This window comes from Rhododendron vialii, chromosome 4a (genome assembly GCF_030253575.1).
Source record: "Rhododendron vialii isolate Sample 1 chromosome 4a, ASM3025357v1".
Lineage (NCBI taxonomy): Eukaryota > Viridiplantae > Streptophyta > Magnoliopsida > Ericales > Ericaceae > Rhododendron > Rhododendron vialii.
Window position 1 is genome coordinate 35707359 of NC_080560.1, and position 27454 is coordinate 35734812.

At 38.1% G+C, this 27454-nt stretch overlaps 2 protein-coding genes across 2 annotated transcripts; both read right to left on the reverse strand.

Annotated features, from left to right (window-relative positions):
• Window positions 1-6290: 6290 nt before the first annotated feature.
• LOC131322185 (glutathione S-transferase U8-like) lies at window positions 6291-7642 on the reverse strand. The gene is made up of 2 exons (XM_058353423.1): window positions 7295-7642; window positions 6291-6782 (listed from the first exon to the last, which is right to left on the reverse strand). The coding sequence occupies exons 1-2, from the start codon at window positions 7610-7612 to the stop codon at window positions 6402-6404; spliced, it is 699 nt and encodes a 232-aa protein (XP_058209406.1). The 5' UTR covers window positions 7613-7642; the 3' UTR covers window positions 6291-6401.
• Window positions 7643-24709: 17067 nt separating this feature from the next.
• On the reverse strand, window positions 24710-26220 carry LOC131322187 (glutathione S-transferase U8-like). The gene is made up of 2 exons (XM_058353425.1): window positions 25814-26220; window positions 24710-25313 (listed from the first exon to the last, which is right to left on the reverse strand). The coding sequence occupies exons 1-2, from the start codon at window positions 26129-26131 to the stop codon at window positions 24936-24938; spliced, it is 696 nt and encodes a 231-aa protein (XP_058209408.1). The 5' UTR covers window positions 26132-26220; the 3' UTR covers window positions 24710-24935.
• Window positions 26221-27454: the final 1234 nt, after the last annotated feature.

Below are 27454 nucleotides of genomic sequence, written 5' to 3' on the forward strand. Positions count from 1 at the left end.
ATATCCCGAAACTACCCCAAAAAGATTAACTAGTGGTTGAGATTGACTTTGATGTGTGTGACCCAATCATCAAAGTGATTTTCAACCACTAATTACTGTTTTCGGGATAAGTTTTCTTCGTACCTAACATTTCCCTTGTTGACACCCGATTCTGCCTCACCACTCGCAAATTCAAGTTCAGAACAACATAGCACAGTGCCAACTTCATCATATTTATCTCGAGAAATGATATTGGTACTGACCTCCTCGGTACCGAAATCGTAGGGACGGCCGCGCCGGGCCTTCTCCGGCCACCGGACGGCCGATCCGAGCCGTCCAAAAATTCTAAAAAAAAAAAACGAGGGGGCCTTCGCAAGAATCAACGGCATCCGAGATGTGTAAGGTGCCGAGCACCCTTTTTTCGTATATATATGTATATTCGCACCTTACACACCTCGGATGCCGTTGATTCCAACGCGGGCCCCCTCATTTTTTTTTTTTAGAATTTTTGGACGGCTCGGATCGGCCGTCCGGTGGCCGGAGACGGCCCACCGGCGGCCGTCGGTACGAAATCTCTCCCCCCCCTTTCGGTACATATAGCACTACTCATCTCGAGAAATGATATTGGTACCGAACAGAAATTTTGAGTAGGGAGCATCAGAACAGAAATTTTGAGTGTGTTTGGACCCCAAACAGACACCGCTAAAAAATTAGTAGGGAGCATCACAAAACAATGTGCGTTGCGCTGGATCATTTACCCTTGTTGAAGCCGAGTGGTCTGAATTTTTATTTTTATTTTTTCGGTCAACCGGAATTTCGCGTGGTCTGATTGCCTGCAGATGGAATGGAGTAAAATGCAAGTGTTGGAATGGGAAATTAAAAATTAGATTAAATTTTTTACACTGTCGGTATAAATATTTATTTTTTTAAATTAATTATATTGTGTCACATCATCATATTTTATTAATTGAAACTACTGTTTTATAATATTGCGCAATAAAATTGATTTTAAAAAAATAAATATTTACACCGATAATGTAAATAATTTATTCTTATTAAAAACTGGGAAGTGATAAACTTCAAGTAAAAATGTGTCGGCCAACTTCTTTGCCCAATCAGTTTCAACAGCAGCAAATGCCATGGGCCCATCATGTTTTCCTAGTTTGGCGAGCAACTTCAGTTTCATTGAAGAGATAAATCTTTTTCACGGAGTCCTGTTCACAGAGCTGTTCAATCTCGCGTCTATATTTTAGTTTTGGACGGTTTAAATTTTAATGAAATTTTTTTGAAAAAAAGTTAATCTCAATCAATTATTACCGGTTATAATTGGTTTTCAATCCGGATCGTTCAAAAACACTTTAGACGGTCGTGATTGAGCTCTATAACTTCTTCTTTGCGAATGTTCATTAAAATCTGAATCGTCCAAAATAGAAATGGACGCGCGAGATTGAATTGCTTCGTGAAGGCTCCTTGAAAAAGACTATCTTCATGGGATCCGAAAACCAAAAAAAAAGAGCTCTCATCACTCTCTCTCTCTCTCTCTCCCCTACGCCTCAGGAAAAAACCAAACACCTCTCTCTTTCCACGTCCCAAGCCAAAAGGCCGAGAGCGAAGCACTCATCTTCTCACCCACATAAAACAAAAGGATAAATTTTAGATACACTCTCTGTACGTTGGTCATTTTTCAACTACATCTTTTTTACTTCATTTTTAATCACTCGCACCCCTATACTTAAGCATGATTTGAAACTGTTAGTATTTCGGTCCAAAATAACAAAAAAGCAGGTAATGGCTTGTTGGCGGAAATTTTCCCTTCTATAACATCTTTTCTAAGACCAAATTGCCCCCCCAAAACCCATTACATCCTATATATACTATTTCTCCACAGGTAATAATGGAAAACAAAGCATCACTCATCCATTTCTCCACAGGTAAGAATGTAACTGATGGACTTACCTCATTGCTCGATCATGTGTTTGTTAATAGAGAGACTTGAAAGAGGTTGAACCTTAATTTTTTTTTTTATGAAAACTCTATACAAATTCAAAGAATTATACCGGTGCATTTTCCTTTCTCTTGCCAGTAGTTTGTGTACTTTTTTTTTCTTGGGCCATTGACCCTTCTTTTCGTAATAGATGTAAGAGGCATAAGGAAAAAAACAAAAGACTACTCCAGCTATTGGAATGAGCAAAATAAATCCGAAGTAAAAAAGATACGGAAGACAAAAAAAGAATTGAGAGAATTTCATTTGTTTGTTAACAAATTTGGTATGCTTCAATGGTTTAAACCTAAATGCAAGCTGGTATACGTTGGCAACTTCAGTTTCATTGAAGAGATAAGTCTTTTTCACGGAGTCCTATTCACGGAGCTATTCAATTTCGCGCGTCCATTTCAATTTTAGACGGTTTAGATTTTAATGCAACTTTTCCGAAAAAAAGCTAATCACAATCAATTATTACCGGTTATAATTGGTTTTCAATCTGGAACGTCCAAAAATGCTTTAGACGGTCATGATTGACCTCCGTAACTTTTTCTTTACGGATGTTCATTAAAATATGAACTGTCCAAAATCGAAATAAACGCGCGAGATTGAACAGTTCCGTGAAAGCTCCTTGAAAAAAGACTATCTTCATTGAAAGGGGATCCGAAAACCAAACCAAACACCTCTCTCTTCCCATCCCAAGCCATATTGCCGAGAGCGAAGCTCTCATCTTCTCACCCACATAAACCAAAATCCTGCTTCTTCAAAAAAAACAAAAAAAAGGACCCTTGGTCTCCAGACCCTCCACCAAACAGAAAAACCTCTCTCCGTCTACAAAAATCCCAAAAACACTACTCTCCAAGTTTTCGAGGCCGAAGTCCTCTCTTTAGGGATGGCAATTTGCCCCGTCCCGCTTTGAATCGGTTCCGAATGGGATGGATTTTTTTTCAAATTTTCAGGTACCGTGGCGGATTCGGGGAGAAATATGAAAAAACACGATCGGGGTGGGGTGGGACGGGTTGATGTTACCCCGCCCCGAACCCGCTCCAAAATATTTTTCCATACAAAATTATATTTTTAATCTAATACTTTTATCATTAAACTAAATATATATATTTATACCCCACTATTTTTCTCATTATTCTAAAAAAACTTAGTTTTTCTTTTATATTTCATCATTATAATAAGATAACACCTTATATCTATAACCACTTTCCTCTTTTTTGCCTTTAGTTTTAATTTTTTTTCTTATTTTTCACAGGGCGGGGTGGTTAAACCCGACCCCCGAACGGGGACACCCACGAATAACCCGGGCGGGGTCGGGGTCGGGTGATGCCAAAACCCGCGCCCACCCCGTTGCCATTTCTGCCTCTCTGTTTAGGTTCGAGAGAAAATTCCCGGTCCCCTCAAGTTCATTGTAAGTTAGAATTACACGACAGCGATTACATAGCTAAAAATAAGTATGGATCGAATTCTGTGCTATTTTTAGTTATATTTTTTTGTCTAGTTTAATTTTGAGCACACCTCTGTAAAAATTCACCGCACAAGGTGAGAAAGATGTAATCCAACTGCCCATGATGGAGAATTAACGTATGGGTAATTGGTAGTTACTTCCAATAACTCCCCATAATAAGGAAAAACACATGGGCAATATGTGTGTAACTTCTGGTAATTACCCATGATACCATGATCCCATAAAGTGGAAGTTATAAAGGACACATGGCGCCACGGGAGGAAGACAACAAGGCCTTTGCATGCAGAAAATCGAACACCCTTGCCTATAAATACTAGTTCACAAGATGATAAAAGGGTACACACCAATCAAGCTCAACGCTTAAACCAAAGCCTTCCCAGCGAAGCAATTATCTCATTTCTCTCTCTCTTGTATCCCAACTTTATTATTACGATATAATAAAGTTATTCCGTCTCTTTTGTATCCCCAACTTTATTATTACGACATAATAAAATTGTTTTACGTTGTTACTTCTTTTCCTACGAGGTTAGAAAATTATTAAGTCATCACTCGTAGAGGCAAAACCACGAACCAACACTGTAATCCGGCCCTTAGGTTTGCAGCACTTCACCCTCACGGATAAGAAGTCAGAAAAGGGGCACTTAGTTCTTTACGTTAGATGCGACAAATCCTGGCACGCCCGCTCGGTCCTTAAGCCATTTCGGAGCCAAAACAACCGCTCAGATAAAGGAACTAAACTTTTCCACTAAGCTAGCTAGCTTATTTGTCATATAAGTGCTAAATTAAATATATATTACATATCTGGCTATACCTATCTAGGGCCTTAGTTTTGATTCAAAATTTGGGGGCCTAATTCCGCCGCCTTGATCGCCTTGGCTCAGAGCCAGTGTTGCTGAGGTGCTAGTCGGCGCCTAGGCGCTAAGCGCCCTTTTTCTGCCCAACTAGTGCCTAGCGATTTTTAGAACATTGATTATTAGGTTGAAAAAGAACAAATTGATCCATGTACTTTGAATCATAATACGAGTACATCCATAGTTTAGTTTATCGGTGCGCTTGGTAACGTTAATAGTTTTTTGCTTTTTTATTTCCGAAGAATAAACCAGCTTTGGCATAATCTCCTAACCAATCAATCCATACAAATTAAGCGCTTCTAATTCAGTCCTTCTGAAGTACGACTCGAAATGGATGTCGCCAAAGTGGGTAAAATTACCGCACAAAAAAATATGTCAACAAGTTTACCATGAGAAACAGGGGATACTGAATCACAGATCAAAACTCAAAAGTTCAAATTAAGCAAGGAACTAAGGGAGTAATTGATAATCACCTTCTCCTCTGCAAATTTGGCCCAAAATCGCGCCATGGCTCTGTCATAAGGATCTCGAGGCAGGATCGGAAATTGCTTCCAAGTCTCATCGATGTAGTCAAGATCACAAGGGACTCGAGTATCACTCTTTCACCATGAATCAGCACAGGCACCTTCTTGCGAATCGGGTTCAGCTCCAGAAGCACAGGACTCTTGCTGAAGATATCTTCCTCGATGTATTCATACTCCACACCCTTCAGTCTCAGTGCCCACTCCACTCTAACGGAAAATGGGCTTGCCCAGAATCCCAGAAGCTTCACTACTTCCTTGCTTTCCGTGTGTGTGTGTGTGTGTGTGAGAGAGAGAGAGAGAGAGAGAGAGAGAGAGAGAGAGAGATTTGTGGCAAGGTATGGCTTGCCCGTATAAATAGCCAGCAACCCAATTAGCCAAAAAGGAATTTGAGTCGAACTTGGCAATCTTTTGGCCGGCAATCTGAGAAAATACTTATTTTTTAAGTTAATGGTAATAAATTATAAAAGGAAGATCTGTCTTATAAAATAAAAAATAAATATTTAGAAAATAATTACTTTAGCAGAACGAAGCATGATTAGATATTCTTTCTGATTATACGTGGTAGTCTAGACAAAATGTGTGGGACCAACATCGGCGGACTTTCCGCAACCATTGTTTTTATTTTTTTTTAAATTATAAGCACGGAACAGAAAAATACAAGTATTTGAATCCACAACTTTCCAGGAATCCTAAAATCAGTGGAATGCGTCCTCCCACCGCCGTACAAGGATGTGAAACCCAAAGCGGGAGGGGAAGGGAGAAGAAGGATATTTGTAACGACTAGGGTTTTGAGAGAGAGAGAGAGAGAGAGAGAGAGAGAGAGAGAGAGAGAGAGTGTGTGTGTGTGTGTGTGTGTGCTCGCGCGCGTGCGTGTGTTTGGGCTTCAAGTTCAAGAATGAAGAATCCGAGTAAAAAACAAACCTCACTTTTTTCCAAGTTGGAAACTTGCAATAACTATAGGGGTGTTTTTGGAAGTCCAAATTTTTGGCTTTGTGCATTTTACTTATTGATTTTTTTTTTAAATATGTGCAGAATGCATTTTGCAATAGGGGTGGTGTTTGGGAGATATATGCAGAATACAATCCATGAGTCTTTTTGTTAACTAAAATGAGAAATCAAAAAGTTCATCTTATCCAAGGCCCACCCATATCCAGGGTTTTGTTTGGAGCAGCAGTCCTGGATAAGCTATCCAGTTGGGATAAGCAATCCCCGTGCAAGGGAATAATTGAAACCCAGGGATGAGGGTGTCGTTGAAGGTTATTCTTTCCCATTTAATCGGGGTACGGTCACTACATATTCGACAGACAAATTATGACAAGAGGAGCAAATAATCTGTAGTAAACCCAAACCTCAATGGAGACGTGTGTAAATCAAAATTATTAATTTCGCACAGACAAGCGTATCGTTTTTCTCGTTTTACAATAACTAAATAATTGGTTAATTTGATTTTGTCCAAAATATTTATAATAAACTCCAATATGTAAATGCCAACTCATAGGATACATGTTTATTTTAAATCCCCTCTGTTTCTTAGAACATACGATCTCATTTATTCTGATACATAGTTATTCAATTATTTCAAAATCTTGTAATCAACCTTTCCTAGCAGAGGCGATTTGGGCGGCTCCGATTTCCTTTCTTCGACACTGAAAATCAACGACCATCTTATCTCTTGGCGGTAACCTATCCTTGACCGCGGGGTGGCTGCAGAAATTCTCCGTCCAACTGGCGGTGGCTGGGAATCGGGTTGGGTCTGCAATTGTCATGGACCCAACTTCCTCCCAAACAGGAAGCCAGTAAGAGATCCATCCAATTGCAATGTCCAAATAACCAATGCTTTCCCCACTGAAAAACTTGGATTTCCCTTTGATCAACTCTTGCTCTATCTTCTCCAAGCACTCTACGGCTTCTTTCAGATACGCTTCTTTGTCTTCTCCTTCGGTGCACATAGCCGAACAAGCACTCATCATAAACTGTCACAAACAAGTCACAATATATAGTATATTTTACATAGCACACTCTGTTAAAAAAATGGATGGAAGCAGTGGCGGATGCTTGATTTTACGCTTGATTTTTACTCAACAGGACCCGAATCACATGTATTTCTACATTAGTAACCAAAATATAATCCATTTTATATATTGCTACAAGCTAGTTCGACGAAAGAGATGAGATTGTGTGTATATGCGTAACCACAATTTAATATCGTATATACAGACTCGTAAAAAAAAATTAGTTGATTACTTGAAATTTTAGTGGGTTTTTTTTACACATATATATAGAAACTTTATGAAATTTTCCCCCTCAAGCGGCTTACAGACTTACAGGGCCGATTCTACAGAGCTTTTCCAAATTAACCTAAAAACTTGTATAATTAGTGGGAGTAATTCACATGAAATCATCACACATAATCAGGGGATACTCATGATCAAAACTCAAAAGTAATTCAAAGCAAGGAACTAACAAGGAAGTAATTGATAATCACCTTCTCCTCTGCGAATTTGGCCCAAAATCGCGCCATGGCTCTGTCATAAGGGTCTTGAGGCATAATCGGGAATTGTTTCCACGTCTCGTCGATGTACTCAAGAATTATGAAGGACTCAAGGATCACTTTGTCTCCATGAATCAGCACTGGCACTTTCTTGTGAACTGGGTTCAGTTCCAGAAGCAGAGGACTCTTGTTGAATACATCTTCCTCGATGTATTCATACTCCACGCCCTTCAGTCTCAGTGCCCACTCCACTCTAAAGGAAAATGGACTCACCCAGAATCCCAAAAGCTTCACTGCTTCCTTGCTTTCCATATATGAGAGAGAGAGAGAGATTGAGATTGATGATTTTATATTAGCCAAAAAGGAATTTGAGTCAAAATTGGCAATCTTTTAGACGGCAATCTTGACTTGTTATTTTCTTGGACAAAGTCCATTTTCACCCCACGTGATTATTGTTATGTGCGGATATTTTCCTTATAGTTCAAAATTGACCACATAACCTATCTGTAGTTTTAAAAATGTGCGGATAGACCCCTTATCGTTATGTTTTCTATCCATATTAACCGACACAACATTAAAAAACAGATATACCGTCATCATGTCCCTTGATTTTTCTTCTTTTTTTAAATATAACCACGCCATCTCCTACATCAAAAATTAAATCCAAACTGTTGATATTGTAAATTTTGACGAGTACTACATCTATGCCAAAATTCAAGTCAATCAAAAAATGAAAAACTCTTGGTCGAATCGATTTTGTTATGAAATTAAATTTTCAAATTTGAATTTACTAAAAATTAGATCACTGGGCTATTGATGCCTGATCGAGATGATTTTTTACAGAGATATTTTATTATTTATTTAATACATTATGAACGACTCAGATTATATTCTAGAGGCGTATGAGATACAACTCCGTTAATTTGGATGAAAAACATGACGGTATGGGATCTATCTGCACATTTTTAAAACCACAGGTAGGTTATATAGTCAGTTTTGAAGCATGAGGGGGATATTCACACATGACGATAACCACAGGGGGTGAAAATGAACTTTGCTCTATTTTCATTCTTTGTTGAGGCAGTGCAGTCAAAATGTGAGGGACCAACGTCCGCGGAATTCCGAAACCATTCTCCGTTTTTTTTTTCTTTTGAATTATTGACACCCAATTTTGCCCCATCACTCGCAAATTCAAGTTCAGAGCAACATAGCACAGCGCCAACTTCATCACATTTATCTCCGCATCAGAACAGAAATTTTGAGTGTGTTTGGACTCCCGAAATGACACCGTTAAAAAATTAGTAGGGAGCATCACAAAACAATGTGCGTTGCGCTGGATCATTTACCCTTGTTGAAGCCGCGTGGTCTGATTTATTTATTTATTTTTCGGTCAAACGGAATTTCGCGGGGTCTGATTGCCCGCAGATGGAATGGAGTAAAAATGCAAGTGTTTGAATGGGGAATTAAAAACCGGGAAGTGATAAAACTTCAAGTAAAAATGAAGAGATGCTACATACATTATCATCCATCCACTACATTATTCACTATATTTTTTATGGGGCTCACCCCGACTTCCAAAAAATTACAGAAAAATATCCATAAATTTTAGAATAATATTTTATGGGGCCCTGTAAAAAATCAACTTCAAAGAATATCGGTAAGTATTATTTCTTGATTTATAGGGACGAAACTATTTAACTGCACAGTTTCGCCCCTACGAATCAAGAAATAATACTTACCGATATTTGTTAAAGCTGATTTTTAGCAGGGCCCCATAATATATTATTTTAAAATTTATGAATATTTTTTTATATTTTTTTTGGGAGCTGAGATGAACCCTACAAAATATGTAGTGGATGGTGTAGTGGTTGGATGTAGTGTACCTAGACTTATTGGTAAAGATGTGTTGGACAACTTTTTTACACAATCAGAGTGCTGTTAATCTCCGCCCGATGTCAGAACCCTCCGACCCGGGCCCCTACCTTTCCCCTTTAACCTTCCCCCCAACCCCACCCCCACCCCCGCCCCCGCCCCCGCGCCCTTTTTCTTTTTTTGTTATAAAGTTTTAAATGTTAATAATTTTGTTTACGTATTTTTTTAATAAATTTTATATTTTTGAAATCTACTCAACGAAACCTATCAAACAAGTCTAATATTGAATATGAAATAATGTGTTTAAATTAAATGATTTTTTTGGACCCAATATATTATCTCATTGTTTTTATTTTTTGTCCTTCATTTTTTTCAAACTTTTATATTGAGTTTTTAGGCAAATTATGTATGTTGAATCCACTTAAATTTACTTTATACTTCTCTGAACAGTCAATAATGCAAATTGAAATTAAACTTCATTTAATTATAATTGAGTATATAGAAACAATACATGTAACGACTCAGAATTTTTAATGAATAAAAATTTCATTTATTTATCGGAATTTCTTTTTAATTATTTAATATTACTTTTAATATTCCTTTTTAATTTCTACAATCCGTCATAATTAGATTTTAGTCCTTTTTCTTGATTAAAAACCCTACAAAGTTAGTTCCCAACTGATTAGTTGGAGGGACCAGACTACCAATTCACCTAGTAACATTTTCCTAACCCTAGATGGACATTTTTGACTATTTTTGAGCCTTATGAACCCCTCCTAACCCTAATTGGACCATTAGGCCACTAGAGTAATCATTTCACCCATGATTAGTCATTCAAGCCCATGCCTACCTTCTTTATCTCCTTATCCATTGGTTAACAAATGCTAGGAAAATTATTATCCCTTGGATAATGAACATTTGACTTGCCAATGTATATATAACTTTGACTAGACAAGTCATAGCCATCATGTTGCTTCCAAAAGAAGCAAGCCTAGCCATACCATGCATGCAAGCCTAAGGTATAGCCCTAAGTCTAATTATCCTAGAGTTACTTTCCTAAATGCATATATATATATATATATATATATATATATATACACTTATATACATGTATATATGTACTTCATAAGCTATGTTAGCATGTCTATATGAGCCTATGCTTGCATAAGTACACTTTCTAGGAAAATCTTAGTCATTTTCCTTCCATTGAATTGTCACTTGAAAGCTCTCCAAGATCTTTCTCTTTTCCTAGCCTTAGTAAGTCTATTTTGTACCTAAGTGTACTTATATACAACCATTTATGTGTGTGTATATATATATATATATATATATATATATATATATATATATATATATATATATATACACACATTGAACTAGAGAGAGAGAGAAAGCAAGAGGGAGAGAGAGAGGGGAGGCCGACAGAGAGAGAGAGAGAGAGAGGGAGAGTGTGTGCTTGTGTATTGTTCACTCCAACAAGCTACCTTATAGCTTTAAGTCTATTTATGACCATGCCAACCCATTCTAGGCTACTTTAGTCATAAACCTAGCCCATGATTTTGTTCTTCCTTATAAGCTAACTCTTTCTAGGACAAGACAAGCCATAAACCTTTCATAATAACCTAGGATTTGGCCTAATATTGGATTGACAAGTGAGGGAAGGATAGGATCTTGGTTAAAGGCTTAAAATGACAAGTCAATGGAGCAAAATCCATGGGATAAAGAGAGGGATAGGAGGCCGGCCATGAGAGGGAGAGAGAGGGCTAAGGCTCCATTCCGGAAACCTTCTTAAAAAATAAGTTCTTATTTTGTCACTTCTAATTCAAAAATAAGAAGGGGCATTCCACAAAATCCTTCTTAAAAAGTTCATTTCACATTTTCAAACTCAAAAATAATGTAAATGAAAAAAAAAATTCAATTTTTTTTTGCACCGTATTAAAGATCTCAATGAGATCTATCAAACAAGATCCATAGTGGTAGGAAAATTATTTGCGTAAATACATGATTTTTGAGCTTGAAGTTGCCTTATACAAAAAATAAGACTGTTGCTATGATAATGGGCGCCGACGGAGGGAAATCGTACCCGCGGCCTCGCTGGGCCGTCTCTGGCCACCGGACGGCCGATCCGAGCCGTCCGGTGGCCGGAGACGGCCCGGCGTGGCCGCCGGTACGATTTCCCTCCCGGCGCCCATTGGTACCTATATAAATTCTACCAAAATAATTACCACCCTTCTTATTTTCTGGAACAACCCTTCTTATTCAACAAAAAATAAGTTCTTAATCTTTTTCTGGAACCTAGCCTAAGGGGGTGTTCCAACTTCAAAAAAAGAAGGTTTTGGAAAAAGAAAGGTAATTTCAAGCCCAAAAATTATATGTTTATGCAAATAATTTTCTTACCAATATGGATCTTGTTTGATAGATTTCATTGAGATCTTTTATACGGTGCAAGAAAAAATCAAAAAATTATTTTTCATTTTCATTATATTTGAGTTTGAAAGTTGAAGAAAAAGAACTTTTTAAAAAGGAAGGTTAGTTGGAACACCACCTAAGTTTTGCTATAAATAAGACTCTTATCCAAGCATTCAACTCACACCTTCATCCTCCAACTTCTCTCTCTAAGAAATTTTAGCATTCTTACTTTGTTCTTCTTGTTCTTCAAGTGTTCTTGAGTTCTTCTTAAAGTTCTTCAAGAAACTCATCCCAAACCACCATTTCGATCCATAAAGTTTAGTAGTTTTAGTCATGAAGTAGTTTCGAGAGAAACCTTTCTTTTTCGAAGCTACCGGAAGCCAACTATAGGAAGTTACTCCGCCAACGTACTCATTCTCTCCGTAGTCGTCACTACTGCCAAGAAGAAATGTAGAGTTCCTTGTCCACTAAACTCAACGTATAATGTAGAACCGTATGTTGGAAGTATAAGTAGGTTTTCCGAATATAAGGTTATCTATCACCTACAGGATTTGAAATGCATGATAATTAGTAAACTTATTTTTGCTAATGAAAGTATGAGCATGTTGGAATAATCGACTTTTACTCTAGTAAACATATGTTGTATTGAATTTCTCACAAAAGAAGAAAGAATGATTTTCGAAAGATAAGACTTTATCGTTGATAGAAGTATTCATTTTTTGATATTTAGGATGGTTATGAGCATGTATTATGAATTGTTTGTATTACTTGTATTTTTGTAAAGCATAAGTGATTTTCACTTCAAATGCGTCCGTACATGTGGCGTTATGCTTTAAGTGGTGATTTGAGCATGATTAATAATATAGAGTTGGATGATCTTGTTAGTTTAAATTCCAAGCTTATAAAGGACGATTTTATGATGTCGAATGTGAAAAGTCCTACCGCGGAGTCTATGCATGAAAACGTGTCACAAAAATCGAGAAAGTTAGAAACATGATACCTAGGGTGTGGTTAATGAAAAGACATGTTTTGAAAAGGTGAAATATTTTGGAAACCGCAATGTGGCCGGACGTGGTAGCCCATTGTGTGGTATGTGTTTTGTGTGCCAATGGGAATCCGGCGTGGCGGAACCATTGTAAGGATACTCGGGAGACCGGCGCGGCGGAACCGAGATTGGGTGTGTAGCTTGGTTATCCACGGAGAGGAGCCCAATGCAGATTTTGTGTGCCAATGGGAACCTGGCGCGGCGGAACCATTGTGAGGATGCTCGGGAGACCGGTGCAGCGGAACCGAGGTTGGGTGTGTAAAATGACAGTTTTGGAAATGTTGATATGGTTATGAAATGATGACACAGTCTACGAGGAGTCGCGTAGGAGAAACTCGAAAAATCATGGACACCAACGTTAGTTTGGATAATGAATGTGGATGTGTTATTATTAACTGTTTTGTCGAATATGTATGAACTATGTGGAAATCATTGAATTTATGATCGTTTGTTCGTAAGTTAGGGGTTAGTAGGTATAGGTTACTCTATTGAGCTTTTGTAGCTCACGGTGTTACCTTTTGGTGACCCTAACATATTATATTGGTTGCGACACTGGTATGATGTGTCAGATCTTATAGACGAACATGGTGAACTCTACACCTTGGAAGCCTATGGAGCCTTTGGAGCTAGCCAGGATGGAGGAACAAGCGGAGCAGTAGATAGAACCCTAGTTCCCCCTTGTTTTGTTGAATGAAAATACTTATGTTAAGATTATGAAGTAATAATCAGCCAGACTCTATTTAGTTTTCAATGAAAATGTCTATTTAACGTTCCCAAAATTAGGGGCGTTACAATACATGAACATAAGTAAATACACAAATTTAGTTAGTATTTCCGCCAAATTATGGTCATCGTCCCGACGGATCTATCTCCATTACTTTGTACCACAATTGGAGGCGTGTTTCATAAGGATGAGTCCATCCGTGCTTCGACTGATGCATTTTGCCTCCACCATATGATGATGGATGGTACAAGGTAATGAGGGTATAGAAAAACTTGCACAAAGTGATTACCATTAACATGACCAATAGCGATATGTGTGCGCTCTGCGAATGGAATTGGATGGGAGTTCAATGGCAAGTGAGTAAGACAATTCGAAGCAATCATATTGAATGTATGTAGTACAACGTTGTGCATTGATGAGATGACAAGTCCCAATGGTATAGAATCCATCTAATCATCCTCTGGTGCCGATGGCTGGAAGCAACGAAGTCTTTGTAGCACCTGATATACATAATTATGTTCTGGATAAAGCTGATCGTACATGACATAATTTTGTTCAATCTCTTGGATAAGGTCCCGTCGTACTTGAGCCCATTCATCTGGTTCGTGGTTATGAAAACCTGTATCAACCTTCAAACCCCACAGGACATCGTCTGGAGGTTGTGCTACACCTCGCAGCTTAAATGGGCAATCACATTTTTTAGTTTCAGTAATCCTTTGCATTTAATGCCCTTCTGGTGACGGTTTGTACAATCCTCCCATTTCACAAATAAGAATGCACTTCGGCATCTTGTTGCCCTTTATACTAGCAGATTTACTTATGACAATCACAAAATCATTTTCTTTACCAACTCTCTGCACCCAATCTAACATGATAGCACTAGTTGCAAATATTTATAACAAAAAAAAAATACGTTTAAGCACAATATTATGCAGCCTACTTTCAAAATAAGTAACAAATATGTATAATAACAACAGTAATAATTAACCTGGTTAGTCATAAATTCGGCTGTGTAATCACGCCCAGCGTAAGAGCTTCTCTCCCCACAAGGAAAACATCATTCGCAACATCGTTCCTAACGGACAAACTATCTGAAAATGAATAATTGTACTGATCCATAATGTTCTTCTATGAATTACGAAAATGAAATGAAAGTTGAGGAAATTATCAGAATGTGATGAATGAGAATAAGTGTGAAGTAGTTATATATATTGAGAATTGAAGATAAAAAGAAAATCTGAATGAGCGGTTAAAATTGAAGATAAAATATAATAAAAATGAAATCTAAATGAGTAGTTATAATTGAAGATAAAAGGAAAAAAAAATTTAAATAATTGGCTATAATTAAAAATAAGGGGATAAAAAGAAAATCAGAATGGGTGGTTATGAATAAAAGCAGAGGGAATAATGGAAGGGGGGGGGGGGATGTGGATTTGGTTGGTTGTGGTGTGGATCAGTAATATCCCAATCAGTTTCAGCAGCAACAAGAGCCATGGGTCCATCATGCTTTCCTAGTTTGGCGAGCAAGTTCAGTTTCATTGAAGAGAGAGTCTTTTTCACGGAGTCGTATTCACATAGCTGTTTAATTTTGCGCGTCCATTTTGATTTTGGATGGTCCAAATTTTGCGCGTCCAGTGCTGTTTAACAGCACTGTGAAGGCTCCTCGAAAAGACTATCTTCATTGAAAGGGGATCCGAAAACCAAAAAAAAAAAGAGCTCTCATCACTCTCTCTCTTCCCTACACCTCAGGAAAAAACCAAACAACTCCGTCTTCCCGTCCCAAAGCCAAAAGGCCGAGGAGCGAAGCTCTCATCTTCTCACCCACATGGAGTAAAACAAAATCCTGCTCCTTCAAAAAAAAAAAAAAAGGATCCTTGGTCTCCAGACTTTCCACCAAACAGAAAAACCTCTCTCCGTCTACAAAAATCCCCAAAACACTGCTTTCCAAGTTTCCGAGGCCGAAGTCCTCTCTGTAGGGATGGCAATTCACCCCGTCCCGTTTTGAACCGGTCCCGAAAACGGCGGGTTTTCATCAAATTTTCGGGTACCAGGACGGATTCGGGGGGAAATATTAAAAACATGATCAGGACGGGGCGGGTTGATGTTACCCTGCCCCAAACCCGCCCCGAAATATTTTTCCACACAAAATTATATTTTTAATCTAATGCTTTTATCATTAAACTTAAAAAAATATATTTATACCCCACTATTTTTCTCATTATTCTAAAAAAACCTATTTTTTCTTTTATATTTTATCATTATAATAAGATAACACCTTATATATATATATATATATATATATATACACACAGTCCGGATCCAATGAGGGATCCCGCATGGTGCTACCATGCGGGACTCCCCTTTTTCGATGTAATTGCGACAATCCGAGCCGCTCAAAGTGATCAGAATGTGATTTTAAGGGTACCCGCAAAAAATCAGCAAAAAAAATGATCGGGGAGGGCTTGATCTGAACAGTTTTTTATTGAACGGTTCAGTAAAAAACTGTTTGAATCAAGCCTTTTCTGATCATTTTTTTTGCTGGTTTCTCATATGTATCCTTAAAATCACGTTCTGCACACTTTGAGCGGCTCGGATCGTCGCAATTCGATCGGGAAAGGGGAGTCCCGCACCATAAGGCCGTAAGGGATCTCTTATGGGATCTGGACTGTATATATATAACCATTTTCTTCTTTTTTGCCTTTAGTTTTAATTTTTTTCTTACTTTTCACGGGGCGGGCGGGTAAACCCGACCCCCGAATGGAACGGGATCGGGGACACCCACGAATAACCCGGGCGGGGTCGGGGTTGGGCCATAATTTTTGGGTTGGAGTCGGGTTATGCCAAACAACCAACCCCCCCCGCCCCGCCCCGTTGCCATTCCTGCCTCTCTGTTTAGGTTCAAGGGAAAATTCCCGATCCCCTCAAGTTCATTATAAGTTAGAATTACACGACAACGATTATATAGCTAAAAATAAGTACGGATCGAATTTTGTGCTATTTTTAGTTATATTTTTTGTATAGTTTAATTTCTGAGCACACCACTGTAAAAATCCACCGCACAAGGTGAGGAAGATGTAATCCTAAGTAGAGGGTATTTCCCCCCTTTCAATTTAAATTTTCAGTTCAACTCAAATATTTTTTTTACTTAGATTAATATTGCAACGATGTTCTTTTCACTTAAAACCAAAAATAAGATTGTATTGTTCGGATTACCGTTTTGCACCCTTATTTCGGTATAAATTAAATGAAAAGAAGATCGTCGTGTAGAATTAAATAACTGAGGTGCTCTTTTCGTGTATATAAGGATGGCATTGAAATCTAAAAGTATCAAGTGGCCATTTGTCGGTGATCATGTAGCCACATTCGAGTCCCGACGATTTCAAGATTCCACGTGCCTTAGATGCGAAAAGAGGACTGATGGTCATAATATTAATAAAAAGCTCCATTGCATGCATTTTACATTTTATTATTCGCCAAGGATAATTAATTGAAAAAGGTCAATTTTGAAAAATAAAGTATTGAGAGGACGATGTGGGGTGCCTAACACCTTTTCCATACATAATAGTAAATCCTCGAATCCATCTCTATTTTCGCAAACCCTCGAATGCTTGTCAATTATAAGCCATGTTTGAAAGAAGAATATGCTCAACCGGAAATAGAAAAAAAGAGTTAAAACCGTTTTTTTCGCAAAACAGTTTTAACGGGTGACCTGACACACCTGAACTCAATGTTAGGTGGCGACTCTATTTTCAAATAAAAGTCTGAGTCACAGCTGCAAACTCAATATACATAATCGTCGCATTTAAAAGTCATGATTTTGGAAGCGTTGCCTTTTTACCCTATAAAGTGGGTTGGACGACCGCCGGTAAAAATCAAGGCGCGACATGAATCATAAGTTTTGAATAGAAAAATGAAAAAATCTTTTTAACGGAGGATTCCGTGAACAGTTATTACGGAGGTGAATAGCGACCGTCCAAGAGTGTTTTGGATGGTCCGGATGTTAATGAAACTTTTCTGGTGAAGAGTTTTGCTCTTTTTCGAAAAAGTTTCCGTTTAAAGCCGAGATCGCGCGGCTCCATAAACGAGGGATTTAAGGAGCCTCCGTGAGTAAGCCAACCACTAAAAAAATAGTACAAAGTATTTGAATCCATAACCTTCCCAGATTCCTAAAGCAGCTAAAAGGGTGGCTCTTAATCAATAACTAAATTTGAGCCTTTTAACAATCAAAGTTAGCAACATTTTGGCTCCGACAAACCATTTAGTTGCGGAGAGAGAATATGTTTCTGAACCCTACCAGGGGGCCATGTAGTCTAGTATTTTTGCTTTTTTAATAAGAGAGTAAAATTGTAAGAGCTTAGTCTATTGGTTGGGTCATTTAGACTTAGCCATTTCCATAAAATGGTCGTGAATAGACAATGGTATTTGCAATGGTGCATTGCTATTTGCAGGGCCAATTTTTTCAATAATTCTCCTTAGCTTATTTTTCTAATTAACTTTCACGAACTACCGTTTTCTCTCCACCTACTATTTTCCATCTATCATCTTTATATGTGTGAGAACCCAATTTGTGGTTGTCCCACGTCGGTCGGGAAAATAAAAGAAAGGTAATAAATATACAAGGATTCGTCTACCAGCTACTATTAACTTAAGTTTAATTTTTTTAGCCACATGATTAGGCGAATGATTAACAAATCAGCTGAGACGGGTCATTACAATATAATTGTGAAATTGAAATCCCCAATAATGGTATCTTGGCTAATGCATGGACGCGGGGGCTCTGCTGCCCACCCTGGGCAGCAGCCCCAACCCACACTCACACACGGCACCGTTTTATCAAAGGAAAAAAAAAAACAAACTCTTCCACTTGCAATCCTATGGAGCAGAAACGTGATTATGAGAGCTCTAGAGTTAAAATTTAATTATGTCTCTTTAGAATAATATGATCAGAATAATAAAATCTTCACGTCAATTCAAACGGATTGAAAATTGGAACACTTAATTTTTTAATCATATTTTTTAATATATAAACGGTCTAAAAAATTAAGTGTGCCACTTTTTAATTCGTTTGAACAAGTACGAATATCTTATTATTCTAATCATATTATTCTAAAGCATCATAATTAATTTTTGTCTCTAGGACTCTCATAATTAAGTATCTGCTTTTTATTTAGGATCCTGTAGATCAGAAACGTGATTATGAAAGTCCTATAGACAAAAGTTAATTATATCTCTTTAGAATAATATGATTAGAATAATAAGATTTTCGTACTTGTTCAAATGAATTAAAAAGTGGCACACTTAATTTTTTAGACCGTTTATATATTAAAAAATATGATTAAAAAATTAAGTGCTCCAATTTTTAATCCGTTTGAATTGACGTGAAGATCTTATTATTCTGATCATATTATTCTAAAGAGACATAATTAAATTTTAACTCTAGAGCTCTCATAATCACATTTCTGCTCTATAGGATTGCAAGCGGAAGAGTTTGTTTTTTTTTTCCTTTAATAAAACGGTGCAGTGTGTGAGTGTGGGTTGGGGCTGCTGCCCATGGTGGGCAGCAGAGCCCCGCGTCCCTAATGCATACTACGCATTGCAAATTGCTTTATCTAAGGTTTGAGTGAAAGCTTTTTCCCTCTTTCTATGTGATTCTGCCATAAGTTTTGGAGAGTGAAAAGATTTTGTAGTGTGCAAATTATGCAAGTAGAAAATACAGGAGCCCAATTTCTTCACGATGGGCAATCAAAAAAAAAGTATTCTGCCCGTTGGCTCCTGCTCGTTGGCCTTCAAGTTATTTATTTATTTACAAAATTGAGAAGATTGTATTAATTAATAATTAACCAGCGACACTTACATAACAGAGCATTCGATATCTTTTACCCCGACCCAAACGTAGCCTGACGCAAACAACGGCACTCGTACTCTGCTGTATATTCATACCTAAAATCAGCAGCCTCAAAAAAAATAAAGTGCTAGCCAAAGATAAATAATTTATTCTCATTAAAAACTGGGAAGTGATAAACTTCAAGTAAAAATGTGTCGGCCAACTTCTTTGCCCAATCAGTTTCAGCTGCAGCAAATGCCATGGGCCCATCATGTTTTCCTAGTTTGGCGAGCAACTTCAGTTTCATTGAAGAGAAAAGTCTTTTTTACGGAACACTGTTTACAGAGCTGTTCAATCTCGCGTTTACATTTTGGTTTTGGACGGTTTAGATTTTAATGAAATTTTTCTGGAAAAAAGTTAATCACAATCAATTATTACCGGTTATAATTGGTTTTCAATCCGGATCGTCCAAAAACACTTTAAACGGTCGTGATTGAGCTCTGTAACTTCTTCTTTACGGATGTTCATTAAAATTTGAACCGTCCAAAATCAAAATGGATGCGCGAGATTGAACAGCTTCGTAAAGGCTCCTTGAAAAAGACTATCTTCATGAAAGGGGATCCGAAAACCAAAAAAAAGAGCTCTCCCTCTCTCTCTTTCTCTCTCTCCTACGCCTCAGGAAAAAACCAAACACCTCTCTCTCTCCACATCCCAAGCCAAAAGGCCGAGAGCGAAGCTCTCATCTTCTCACCTACATAAAACAAAAGGGTAAATTTTAGATACACTCTCTGTATTTGGTCATTTTTCAACTACATTTCCTCTATTTTATTTTTAATCACTCGCACCCCTTTACTTAAGACTGATTTGGAATTGTTAGTATTTCAGTTCAAAATAACAAAAAAGCAAGTAATGGCTTGTTGGCGGGAATTTTCCCTTCTATAACATCTTTTCTAAGACCAAATTGCCCCCCAAAACCCATTACATTCTATATATACTATTTCTCCACAGGTAAGAATGGAAAACAAAGCATCACCCACCCATTTCTCCATAGGTAAGAATGTAAGTGATGGACTTACCTCATTGCTCGATCATCTGTTTGTTAATAGAGAGACTTGAAAGAGGTTGAACCTTAATTTTTTTTATGAGAACTCTATACAAATTCAAAGAATCATACCGGTGCATTTTCCTTTCCCTTGCCAGTAGTTTGTGTACTTTTTTTTCTTGGGCCATTGACCCTTCTTTTCGTAATAGATGTAAGAGGCATAAGGAAAAAAACAAAAGACTACTCCAAATATTGGAATGAGCAAAATAAATCCGAAGTAAAAAAGATACGGAAGACAAAAAAAGAATTGAGAGAATTTCATTTGTTTGTTAACAAATTTGGTATGCTTCAATGGTTTAAACCTAAATGCAAGCTGGTATACGTTGGCGACTTCAGTTTCATTGAAGAGATAAGTCTTTTTCACAGAGTCCTATTCACGGAGCTGTTCAATCTCGCGCGTCTATTTCGATTTTGGACGGTTTAGATTTTAATGAAATTTTTCTGAAAAAAAGCTAATCACAATCAATTATTACCGGTTATAATTGGTTTTGGTTTTCAATCCGGAACGTCCAAAAACGCTTTAGATGGTCGCGATTGAGCTCCGTAACTTTTTCTTTACGGACGTTCATTAAAATATGAACCGTCCAAAATCAAAATAGACGCGCGAGATTGAACAGCTCCGTGAAAGCTCCTTGAAAAAAACTATCTTCATTGAAAGGGGATCCGAAAACCAAAAAAAAAGAGCTCTCTCTCTCTCTCTCTCTCTCTCTCTCTCTCTCCTACACCTCTGAAAAAACCAAACACCTCTCTCTTCCCATCCCAAGCCAAATGGCCGAGAGCGAAGCTCTCATCTTCTCACCCACATAAACCAAAATCCTACTCCTTCAAAAAAAGACAAAAAAAAGGACCCTTGGTCTCCAGACCCTCCACCAAACAGAAAAACCTCTCTCCGTCTACAAAAATCCCAAAAACACTACTCTCCAAGTTTTCGAGGCCGAAGTCCTCCCTTTAGGGATGGCAATTCACCCCGTCTCGCTTTGAACCGGTTCCGAATGGGATGGATTTTTATCAAATTTTCAGGTACCGGGACGGATTCGGGGAGAAATATGAAAAAACACGATCGGGGTGGGGTGGGACGGGTTGATGTTACCCCGCCCCGAACCCGCTCCAAAATATTTGTCCATACAAAATTATATTTTTAATCTAATACTTTTATCATTAAACTAAAAATATATATTTATACCCCACTATTTTTCTCATTATTCTAAAAAAACCTAGTTTTTCTTTTATATTTCATCATTATAATAAGATAACACCTTATATCTATAACCACTTTCTTCTTTTTTGCGTTTAGTTTTAACTTTTTTTCTTATTTTTCACAGGGCGGGGTGGGTAAACCCGATCCCCGAACGGGGACACCCACGAATAACCCGGGCGGGGTCGGGGTCGGGTTATGCCAAAACCCGCCCCGTCCCATTGCCATTCCTGCCTCTCCGTTTAGGTTCGAGAGAAAATTCCCGGTCCCCTCAAGTTCATTGTAAGTTAGAATTACACGACAGCGATTACATAGCTAAAAATAAGTATGGATCGAATTTTGTGCTATTTTTAGTTATATTTTTTTGTCTAGTTTAATTTCGAGCACACCTCTGTAAAAATCCACCGCACAAGGTGAGAAAGATGTAATCCAACTGCCCATGATGGAGAATTAACGTATGGGTATTTGGTAGTTACTTCCAATAACTCCCCATAATAAGGAAAAACACATGGGCAATATGTGTGTAACTTCTGGTAATTACCCATGATACCATGATCCCATAAAGTGGAAGTTATGAAGGACACATGGCGCCACGTACGGGAGGAAGACAACAAGGCCTTTGCATGCAGAAAACCGAACACCCTTGCCTATAAATACTAGTTCACAAGATGAAAAAAGGGTACACACCAATCAAACTCGACACTTAAACCAAAGCCTTCCCAACGAAGCAATTATCTCATTTCTCTCTCATTTCTATCTCTCTTGTACCCCAACTTTATTATTACAACATAATAAAGTTGTTCTACGTTGTTACTTCTTTTCCTACACGGTTAGAAAATTATTAAGTCATCGCTCGTAGAGGCAAAACCACGAACCAACACTGTAATCTGGCCCTTAGGTTTGCAGCACTTCACCCTCACAGATAAGAATTCAGAAAAGGGGCACTCAGTCCTTTACGTTAGATGCGACAAATCTTGGCACGCCCGCTCAGTCCTTAAGCCATTTCGGAGCCGAAACAACCGCTCAGATAAATGAACTAAACTTTTCCACTAAGCTAGCTAGCTTATTTGTCATATAAGTGCTAAATTAAATATATATTACATATCTGGCTATACCTATCTGGGGCCTTAGTTTTGATTCAAAATTCGGGGGCCTAATTCCGCCGCCTTGATCGCCTCGGTTCAGAGCCAGCCCTGCCGAGGTGCTAATCGGCGCCTAGGCGCTAAGCGCCCTTTTTCTGCCCAACTAGTGCCTCGCGATTTTTAAAACATTAATTATTAGTTTGGAAAAGAACAAATTGATCCATTTACTTTGAATCATAATACGAGTACATCCATAGTTTAGTTCACCGGTGCGCTTGGTAACGTTAATAGTTTTTTGCTTTTTTATTTCCGAAGCATAAACCAGCTTTGGCATAATCTCCTAACCAATCAATCCATTCAAATTTAGCGCTTCTAATTCAGTCCTTCTGAAGTACGACTCGAAATGGATGTCGCCAAAGTGGGTAAAATTACCGCAAAAAAAAAATATGTCAACAAGTTTACCATGAGAAACAGGGGATACTGAGAATCACTATGATCAAAACTCAAAAGTACAAATTAAGCAAGGAACTAAGGGAGTAATTGATAATCACCTTCACCTCTGCAAATTTGGCCCAAAATCGCGCCATGTCTCTGTCATAAGGATCTCAAGGCAGGATCGGAAATTGCTTCCAAGTCTCATCGATGTACTCAAGAATCACAAGGGACTCGAGTATCACTTTATCTCCATGAATCAGCACTGGCACCTTCTTGCGAATCGGGTTCAGCTCCAGAAGCATAGGACTCTTGTTGAAGATATCTTCCTCGATGTATTCATACTCCACACCCTTCAGTCTCAGTGCCCACTCCACTCTAACGGAAAATGGGCTCGCCCAGAATCCCTGAAGCTTCACTGCTTCCTAGCTTTCCATGTGTGTGTGCACGCGCGCGTGTGAGAGAGAGAGAGAGAGAGGGAGAGAGAGAGATGGATTTGTGGCAAGGTATGGTTTGCCCGTATAAATAGCCAGCAACCCAATTAGCCAAAAAGGAATTTGAGTCGAACTTGGCAATCATTTGGCCGGCAATCTGAGAAAATACTTATTTTTTAAATTAATGGTAATAAATTATAAGGGAAAGATCTGTCTTATAAAATAAAAAATAAATATTTAAAAAATAATAAGTTTAGCGGAATGAAGCATGATTAGATTTTCTTTCTGATTATACATGGTAGTCCAGCCAAAATGTGTGGGACCAACATCGGAGGACTTTCCGCAACCATTGTCTATTTTTTTTCTTTTTTAAATTATAAGCACGGAATAGAAAAATACAAGTATTTGAATCCACAACTTTCCAGGATTCCTAAAATCAGTGGATTGCGTCCTCCCACCGCCGAACAAGGGTGTGAAACCCTAAGCGGGAGGGGAATGGAGAAGAAGGATATTTGTAACGACTAGGGTTTTAAGAGAGAGAGAGAGTGTGTGTGTGCGCGCGCGCGCGCGCACGTGTTTGGGCTTCAAGTTCAAGAATGAAGAATCTGAGTAAAAAAGAAACCAATTAATAAAAAACAAACCTCACTTTTTTCCAAGTTGCAAACTTGCAATAACTATAGGGGTGTTTTTGGAAGTCCAAATTTTTGGCTTTGTGCATTTTACTTATTGATTTTTTAGATTATGGTCAGAATGTGTTTTGAAATTTATAGAATATTCGATAAATATGTACAGAATGCATTTTGCAATAGGGATGGTGTTTGAGAGATATATGCGTAACACAATCTCGGAGTCTTTTTGTTAACTAAAATGAGAAATAAAAAAGTTCATCTTATCCGAGGCCCACCCATATCCAGGGTTTTGTTTGGAGCAGCAGTCCTGGATAAGCTATCCAGGTGGGATAAGCAATCCCCGTGCAAGGGAATAATTGAAACCCAGGGATGAGGGTGTCGTTGGAGGTTATTCTTTCCCATTTATTGGGGTAGCGAGGTAAGGGGACTAAGGTATCGACCGGTACCGTAGCGAAATCGTAAGGACGACTGCACCGGGCAGTCTCCGGCCACCAGACGGTCGATCTGAGCCGTCCAAAATTTCTTAAAAAAAAAAACGAGAGGGCCCGTGCGAGATTCAATGGCATCCAACGTGTATAGGGTGCTCAATCCAAACACTTCATTTTTGTATACATATGTGAGTGTAATCTGTAGTAAACCCAAACCTCAATGGAGACGAGTGTAAATCAAAATTATCAATTCCGTACCGGCAAGCGTACCATTTTTCTCGTTTTACAATAACTAGATAATTGATTAATTTGATTTTGTCCAAGATATTTATAATAAACTCCAATATGTAAATGCCGACTCATAGGATACATGTTTATTTTAAATCCCCTCTGTTTCTTAGAACATACGATCTCATTTATTCTGATGCATAGTTATTCAATTATTTCAAAATCTTGTAATCAACCTTTCCTAGCAGAGGCAATTCGGGCTCCGATTTCCTTTCTTTGACACTGAAAATCAACGACCATCTTATCTCTCGGCGGTAACTTATCCTTGATCATGGGGTGGTGGCTGAAATTCTCCGTCCAACCAGCGATGGCCGGGAAATGGATTGGGTCTGCCATCGTCATGGACCCAACTTCCTCCACAACAGGAAGCCAGTAGGAGATCCATCCAAGTGCAATGTCCAGATAACCAATGCTTTCCCCACCGAAAAACTTGGATTTCCCTTTGATCAACTCTTGCTCTATCTTCTCCAAGCACTCTACGGCTTCTTTCAGATACGCTTCTTTGTCTTCTCCTTCGGTGCACATAGCCCGACAAGCACTCATCAGAAACTGTCACAATATATAGTATATTTTACATAGCAAACTCTGTTAAAAAAATGGATGGAAGGAGTGGCGGATGCTTGATTTTACGCTTGATTTTTACTCAACAGGACCCGAATCACATGTATTTCTACATTAGTAACCAAAATATAATCCATTGTATATATTGCTACAAGCTAGTTCGACGAAAGAGATGAGATTGTGAATATGCGTAACCACAATTTAATATCGTATATACAGACTCGAAAAAAAAAATTAGTTGATTACTTGAAATTTTAGTGGGTTTTTTTTATACATATATATAGAAACTTTATGAAATTTTTTCTCCTCAAGAGACTTATAGACTTACAGGGCCGATTCTATAGAGCTTTTCCAAATAAACCTAAAAACTTGTATAATTAGTGGGAGTATTTCACATAAAATCAACACACATAATCAGGGGATACTCATGATCAAAACTCAAAAGTAATTCAAAGCAAGGAACTAACAAGGAAGTAATTGATAATCACCTTCTCCTCTGCGAATTTGGCCCAAAATCGCGCCATGGCTCTGTCATAAGGGTCTTGAGGCATAATCGGGAATTGTTTCCACGTCTCGTCGATGTACTCAAGAATTATGAAGGACTCAAGGATCACTTTGTCTCCATGAATCAGCACTGGCACTTTCTTGTGAACTGGGTTCAGTTCCAGAAGCAGAGGGCTCTTGTTGAATACGTCTTCCTCGATGTATTCATACTCCACGCCCTTCAGTCTCAGTGCCCACTCCACTCTAAAGGAAAATGGACTCGCCCAGAATCCCAAAAGCTTCACTGCTTCCTTGCTTTCCATATGTGAGAGAGAGAGAGAGAGAGAGAGAGATTGATGATTTTAACTTAATTGGTAAGATGATTTTATATTAGCCAAAAAGGAATTTGAGTCAAAATTGGCAATCTTGACTTGTTTTCTTGGATTTCACTCAATGTGGTTATTGTCATGTGCGGATATTTTCCTTATAGTTCAAAATTGACCACATAACCTACCTGTGGTTTTAAAAATGTGCGGATAGACTCCTTACCGTCATGTTTTCCATCCATATTAACCGACACAACATTAAAAAATCGATATACCCTCATCATGTCTCTTGATTTTTCTTCTTTTTTTAAATATAACCACTCCATTTCCTACACCAAAAATTAAATCCAAACTGTTGATATTGTAAATTTTGACGAGTACTACATCTATGTCAAAATTCAAGTCAATCAAAAAATTAAAAGCTCATGGTCGAATCGATTTTGTTATGAAATTAAAATTTCAAATTTGAATTTACTAAAAATTCGATCATTGGGTTATTGATGCCTGATCGAAATGATTTTTTACAGAGATATTTTATTATTTATTTAATACATTATGAATGACTCAGATTATATTCTAAAGGCGTATGAGATATACCTCCGTTAATTTGGATGAAAAATATGACGGTATGGGATCTATCCGCACATTTGTAAAACCACAGGTAGGTTATATAGTCAGTTTTGAAGCATGAGGGGGATATCCACACATGACGATAACCACAGGGGGTGAAAATGAACTTTGCTCTATTTTCTTTCTTTGTTGAGGCAGTGCAGCCAAAATGTGAGGGACCAACATCCGGGGAATTCCGAAACCATTCTCCGTTTTTTTTTCTTTTGAATTATTGACACCCAATTTTGCCCCATCACTCGCAAATTCAAGTTCAGAGCAACATAGCACAGCGCCAACTTCATCACATTTATCTCCTCTTCAGAACAGAAATTTTGAGTGTGTTTGGACTCCCGAAAAGACACCTTTAAAAAATTAGTAGGGAGCATCACAAAACAATGTGCGTTGCGCTGGATCATTTATCCTTGTTGAAGCCGCGTGGTCTGATTTATTTATTTATTTTTTCGGTCAAACGGAATTTCGCGGGGCAGATGGAATGGAGTAAAACAGAAAGTCTAGGAAGCAGGACACTGACCCACGACACCAAAACAAGACAGGCCAGAAAATAATCTAGTGTTTCAGGAACCATGTGTAAGACATTTAGGATAATTACATTTCAGACCAGTACTTTTAGAAACTTTGAGACAAATTACAGTAGCATGTATACATATCACCAGAATTTCTAGATATTCACAGTTAGAACTCCTTTTCATT

Coding starts and splice junctions, on each gene's coding strand:
- LOC131322185 (XM_058353423.1), bottom strand. CDS start 7,612: ATGGAAAGCAAGGAAGCAGTGAAGCTTTTGGGATTCTGGGTGAGTCCA. Junction 6,783..7,294: donor CCAAATTCGCAGAGGAGAAG/GTGATTATCAAT, acceptor TGTTTGTGACAG/TTTATGATGAGTGCTTGTTC.
- LOC131322187 (XM_058353425.1), bottom strand. CDS start 26,131: ATGGAAAGCAAGGAAGCAGTGAAGCTTTTGGGATTCTGGGCGAGTCCA. Junction 25,314..25,813: donor CCAAATTCGCAGAGGAGAAG/GTGATTATCAAT, acceptor ATATTGTGACAG/TTTCTGATGAGTGCTTGTCG.